The sequence below is a fragment of the Larus michahellis genome, chromosome 18, assembly GCF_964199755.1.
Source record: "Larus michahellis chromosome 18, bLarMic1.1, whole genome shotgun sequence".
Classification (NCBI taxonomy): Eukaryota; Metazoa; Chordata; class Aves; order Charadriiformes; family Laridae; genus Larus; species Larus michahellis.
In genome coordinates this window covers 8,819,989-8,826,687 of record NC_133913.1, presented here as the reverse complement: position 1 = coordinate 8,826,687, position 6,699 = coordinate 8,819,989, and the positions used below count along the sequence as shown (strand labels likewise).

Below are 6,699 nucleotides of genomic sequence, written 5' to 3'. Positions count from 1 at the left end.
GGTGTGCATGGTGTGGGCATGTGTATTCACCAGTAAACCTCAATCTGGACCAGCCGGCAAGTAGTAAGTGCCAGGTCCAGGCAGGGATATCAGGCAGGTGGAGGGTCCATGCTCGTACCTGCAGGAGTCCTGAAGGTGTGACATGCCTGCAGGACAAGTGTGCGAGAGCTGCAAGTTTGGTGCATCAAGCTGGACCAGACAGTGAGCAGGGGACCCATGAGGTGGGTCAGACAGCTGGAATGTGGTCTAGGGTGCCAGGTGGATATAGGGGCTGTGCCAGTGCTTGGGGGATCTGCAAATGTGTGTGTGATTGTGTAGTGGGTTGACCATTGCTAGATGCCAGGTGCCCACCAAGCTGCTCTACCACTTCCCCTCTGCAGCAGGTCAGGAGCGGAGAAAATAGAATGGAAAAGAACTCGTGGGTCAATATAAAGGCAGTTTAATACAGAAAAAGCAAAGGCCATGCACAAAAGCAAAGGAAAAGAAAAGATTTATTCTCTACTTTCCATCAGCAGGTGATGTCCAGCCAATTCCTAGGAAGTAGGGCTTCAGTACACATAGTGGTTGCTCTGGAAGACAAATGTCATAGAAACAAATGCGCCCCCTCGTCCCCCTTCCTCAGCTTTTGTCGCTGAGCAGATGTCATATGGTTTGGAATATCCCTTTGGTCAGTTTGGGTCAGCTGTCCTGGCCATGTCCTCTCTCCATCCCCCCCGCCTACTGGTCTTTGGGGATGAGGGAGAGCACTGTTGGAGAGACAGCCTTGATACTGTGCAAGCACTGTTCATCAGTAGCCAAGCCAGTGGTGTATTATCAACACCTTTCTAGCTACCAATCAAAGCACAATGTGGGGCATGGGGAAGTTGAGATAAGGATAGTAATTGGGAGAGGTAATTGTCAAAACATGGGCTGAACACAGCTAGAGAGCACAGTGGAATGATTGTGGAGAATTTTGGTTGTTGTAATTGTGGTGAAGGGACGAGGGGTGGATTGTGTGTAAATTGTCCACTTCTGTCAGTTTTGTGATTACATTATTTTGAATTTGGTGTGGGGAATTCTTTTTGTTGATGTAAGTGAAGTTTGTGAAGATTGTGTGATGAATGTGTTTTTTAATGATAATTCTTAAGTATGTGATTCACAGAGGTTAGGGGTGGAACGTATTGGGTTTGTGTGGCAATGTTTTGGTAGTGGGAGGGCTACAAGGGTGGCTTCTGTGAGAAGCTGCAAGAAGCTTCCCCCATGTCCAGTAGAGTCAGTGCCAGACAGCTCCAAGATGAACCCAATCAGTGACAGTGATAGAAGGGGAAGAACCTGCTTGCACAACAGCAGCTGAAGAGACGAGTGAGAATATGTGAGAGAAGCAACTTGTCAGACACCAAGGTCAGTGAAGAAGGAAGGGAGAATGTGCTTCAGGTACCAAAGCACAGACTCCCCTGCAGGTCACGGTGAAGACCATGGTGAGGCAGGTTGTCCCTCTGCAGCCCATGGAGGTCCACAGTGGAGCAGACATGCACCTGCAGCCCATGGAGGACCCCACACCAGAGCAGGTGGATGTGCCTGAAGGAGGCTGTGACTCCATGGGAAGCCCACAGTGGAATAGGCTCCTGGTAGGACCTGTCACCCCATGGAGAGAAGCCAATGTTGGAGCAGGTTTGCTGACAGGACTTGTGAACTTGTGGGGCACCCACGCTGGAGCAGTCTGTTCCTGAAGGACTGCACTCCATTGAAAGAACCATAGATCTATGATTCTATGATTCTATGCTGGAGCAGTTTATTATGAAGAACTGCAGCCCATGGGAACGACTCAGGCTGGAGAAGTTTGTGGAGGACTGTCCCCCATGCGAGGGACCAGACGCTGGAGCAGGGGAAGAGTGTGAGGAGGAAGGAGCGGCGGAAACAACATGTTATGAACTGACCACAACCCCCATTCTCTGTCCCCCTGTCCTGCTTGGGGGAGGAGGTAGAGAGCTCTATGGGACCGGATGGGATTCACCCAAGAGTACTCAGGGAGCTGGCGGGAGAGTTTACCAAGCCTCTCTCCATCGTTCATCAACAGTCTTGGTCAGCAGGGGAGGTACCAGACTGGAGGGTGGCTAATGTGACGCCCATCTACAAGAAAGGTCAGAAGGAGGATCCGGGGAACTACAGGCCTGTCAGCCTGACCTCGGTACCAGGAAAGATCATGGAAAGGATCATCTTGAGTGAGCTCTCACGGTAAGTGCAGGGCACCCAAGGGATCAGGGCCAGCCAGCATGGGTTTAGGAATGGGAGGTCCTGCTTAACCAACCTGATCTCTTTCTATGACCATGTGACCCGCCTTCTGGATGCGGGGAAGGCTGTGGACATTGTCTGTCTGGACTTTGGTAAGGCCTTTGACACCGTCCCCCACAGCATTCTCCTGGAGAAGCTGGCGAATCATGGCATAGACAAGTGTACTCTTCGCTGGTTTAAAAACTGGATGGATGGCCGTGCCCAGAGAGTTGTGATTAATGGGGTGAAATCCTCTTGGCAGCCCGTCACCATTGGTGTCCCTCAGGGCTCAGTTTTGGGGCCAATTTTGTTTAATATCTTTATCAATGATCTGGATGAGGGGATTGAGTGCACCCTCAGTAAGTTTGCAGATGACACCAAGCTCGGTGGGAGTTTGATCTGCTTCAGGGTAGGAAGGCTCTACAGAGGGACTTGGACAGGCTGGATCGATGGGCCAAGGCCAACTGTATGAGGTTTAATAAGGCCAAGTGCCGGGTCTTGCATTTTGGTCACAACAACCGCAAGCAACGCTACAGGCTTGGGGAAGAGTGGCTGGAAAGCTGCCCAGCAGAAAAGGACCTGGGGGTGCTGGTGGACGGCCAGCTTAACATGAGCCAGCAGTGTGCCCAGGTGGCCAAGAAGGCCAACAGCATTCTGGCTTGTATCAGGAATAGCGTGGCCAGCAGGAGCAGGGAAGTGATGGTGCCTCTGTACTCGGCACTGGTGAGGCCTCACCTCGAGTGCTGTGTTCAGTTCTGGGCCCCTCTGTACAAGAGGGACATTGAGGTGCTGGAGCGTGTCCGGAGGAGAGCTACCAGGCTGGTGAGGGGTCTGGAGACCAGGGCATATGAGGAGAGGCTGAGGGAGCTGGGCATGTTTAGCTTGGAGAAGAGGAGGCTGAGGGGAGACCTCACTGCCCTCTACAGCTACCTGAAAGGAGGTTGTAGAGAGGTGGGTGTTGGCCTCTTCTCCCAGAGGAGAGGTCTCTGAAGGAAATGGTCTGAAGTTGTGGCAGGGGAGGTTTAGATTAGATATTAGGAGGAATTACTTTACTGAAAGAGTGGTCAGGCACTGGAACAGCCTGCCCAGGGAGGTGGCTGAGTCACCATCCCTAGAGGTATTTAAGAAACGTCCAGATGTGGCACTTCAGGGCATGCTCTGAGGAGCAGAGATTGTAGGTTGCTGGGGTTTGTTTTTGGTTTTGTGTTTGGTTTTTTTGTTTTTTGGGGTTTTTTTTTGTGTGTGTGTATGGTTGGACTTGATGATCTCAAAGGTCCTTTCCAACCATGAAGATTCTATGATTCTATGATTCTATGAAAATGGGGAGTGAAGTCGAGCCCAGGAAGAAGGGAGAGATGGAGGGAAGGTGTTTTAAGATTCGGGTTTTTTTCCCATTATCCTAGTCTGGTTTCATTGGTACTAAATGAAATTAATTTCCCTGAGTCGAGTCTGGTTTACCCATGATGGCAATTTCTAAGTGATCTCTCCTTGTCCTTATCTCAATCCACAAGCCTTTTGTCATAATTTTATTCCCCTGTCCAGCTGAGGAGGCGGAGGGAGAGAGCAGCTTTGTGGGCACCTGCCTTCCAGCCAAGGTCAACACACCACCGTCGTTTTGGCCTGGAGATCCTATAGAGTGTCATGTGTGTGTCTGCACCAGTGATCTCCAGTCTCTGACAGCCCTAGAGGAAGCACAGACGTCGCTGCCTGTGCTTGTTTGTGATGTAGGTCCTGTATGCAGCTGCTTTTGACAGCAGAGCCATGGCTATAGCAGTCTGTGTGACTGGCCATATCAGTGTCTACCATGTGTATGTGTCTCTGGATCTGTCCGTGCATGTCTATATACTTGTGTGTATGTCCATGTGTGTCTGTGTGTCCCTTTGTGTTTGTCTCTGGGGTAGGTGCTCAGCTTTGCTACTGGTTGAATCTGCAGATGGGAAAGCACAATGTAAGACCATTGCACATTGAGGACCTCATGATCCACGTAACATCTACCCTGAGGACGCCCAGGTCTACGCTGTCCTGCACGTACAGCTTTGTCTTTGTTGTGCCGCACAAATCCTCTGCCTGCAGTATAAACTCAGAAGCATATTGTAGCAGAGGAGCGTGCTGGCAGCTCCCACTTGGTACTGGTCATTACACCACTTGCATGGCCTTGCCTTTATCTAACCTTGCAGCAAGAAGTTCTCATGTGAACGCCCTTTCTGTTTGACAGTAGAAATTATCAATATAATTGTTTTCTTTTTAAAAATCCTATACTAACTCAAATGACCAAAACAGAGTAACCCTTCCATTGACAGGATGTATATGGCATGCTGCGTGTTAATCAGCGGTCCATTTGATGCTTCACAGTTTGGGGTTCACAGTATCTGAAGTGATGCAGCTTTATCTATACTGTCTTCTCCTCTATAGAGTTAACTCTAATAAACAGCTTTTTAAATGACACTTGACACAGTCTGTCTGTCTGTCTTATTGGGATCACAATAATCTAGCAATTCCTGGTGCAAAAAGCCCTCCTATGCTTCTCCCATCTTAATGACTAATTTCACATCCACTATCTTATCTTAGCAAAGAAAATGAGAAGAGTGAAGAGGTAAATTGACGAATCCTCCAGATGGGTACGTACCACAACCAGAGTAAAAAAGTAAAAATAAATGAAGCTTTAACCTTCCTTTTAAAATGACAGGTCTCAAACCAACTTCTCTATGACCATCCATTTCCTTGGCACTCAAGTAGTTTCCTTCATTCCACAATTAATCTTTTATTTGCACAAAAAGGGACATTGTTTTCATCTGGTCTCAACTCCAAAGCCTAAGACATAGGTATGTTTACATAAGCTTATTGTTTTGACTTCACACACAAACAATATTCAGCAATGGAGATGTCCAAGTGTCAGTTTGTCTCTTACTACGGCAGAAAACTCTTTAGAACACATAAGCTGTGTTTTTACTTCATCCATTTCACTCCATTCTATACCAGTAGAGAAGAGGGTTACCAGCCCAGCCACAGTTCTGTACGTTCAAGATATCTGAAGTGAATCATTACCCCTTCAAATAAACTTTCTTCACAGAATAGAGCTGAAGAGCTCATCTGGGGAATATCTTCATCAGAACTCAACAGAAGGCTGAGGTCTTAGGTATTTGTGGAGTGCTTCTCATTAGGTACGTTGTCCTCTTCTCTGATAATTTCTTTCCCTTGTCACCGTGTAATTATTTTTAGATAAGCTCCACAGAACTGTTTTCACAATATGCAGAGAATATTGTGAGTTTCATTTTACCACAGGTAAACATATCTGTGAAGTGCAGAACTATTTCTGTATGGATGGACAGGACATAGAGGATACACTAGCATGCAATTCACTTCATCTGTATGCCAAATCTACCGTTAAATGACATGGAAAATAATCTGAAAAATAATTCTTAAAAAAACCCAAACAAACAAAGAAACCAACCAACCAAAAACAATAACAACAACAACATCTGGAGGATTGATTCAGAACTACAGGGTAGATATGGATTTTTGGTAAGTGATGGCAAGTCATATTGTCCTTGCAGTAATGCACACAATAGCAAAGCTACAGCTAGATTTAATTTAATATAATTCATAAACATGTCATGTATTTATATTTTTGGCTCTCAGTTTTTTCAAGGCTTGTTTCACCTCTTTATTCCTCAAGCTGTAAATCAAGGCGTTCATCATTGGAGACATCAGTGTGTAAGAGAGTGAAAGCAGTTTGTTACTGCTGCTTGAATAAAAAGCTTTGGGTCTCAGGTAGGTCACAATACCAGATCCATAAAACAGAGTAACTACGACCAGATGAGAACAGCAGGTAGAGAACGTTTTTCTCTTGCCCCCAGCTGATGGCATCTTGAAGATGGTGTGGAGTATCTGGACGTATGATGTAACTATGAGTAAGAAGGGGACCGTGATGAAGAGGACAGCTATTGTTTAGATGGCAATTTCATTCTTGAAGGTGTCCACGCAAGCCAACTTCAGCAGAGGCAGCAGGTCACAGAAGAAGTGATTGATCCTGTTGGGCCCACAATATGGAAGGGTAAAGATGAAAGTTGTCTGCCCTAAGGCCAGCAAGACCCCAGTAAGCCAAGATACAGCTGAGAGCAGGAAGCACATGTTCCAGCTCATCACGGTTGTGTAGCGCAGGGGATGGCATATGGCCATGTAGCGATCATAGGCCATGGCAGCCAGCAGACAACATTCTGTGATCCCTAAGAGGGAGAAGGCATACATCTGCGTGGCACAGCCCAGAAAGGATATGCCCTTCCTTTTTGTGAGGAAGTTCACAAGCATCTGGGGGATTGTGGATGTAGTGTAGCCAATCTCTAGGAAGGACAAGTTCTTGAGGAAAAAATACATGGGGGAGTGAAGGGCAGCATCTACCCTAGTGATCACAATGATGAGGATGTTTCCCACCAAAGCACTGAGGTACAT

General features: G+C 47.2%; 1 protein-coding gene across 1 annotated transcript; it reads right to left on the bottom strand.

Moving 5' to 3' along the window:
• Window positions 1-5,862: 5,862 nt before the first annotated feature.
• Window positions 5,863-6,699, bottom strand: LOC141732648 (olfactory receptor 10A4-like). The gene is given in 1 exon segment (XM_074561907.1): window positions 5,863-6,699. A coding segment is annotated over 1 exon segment (837 nt).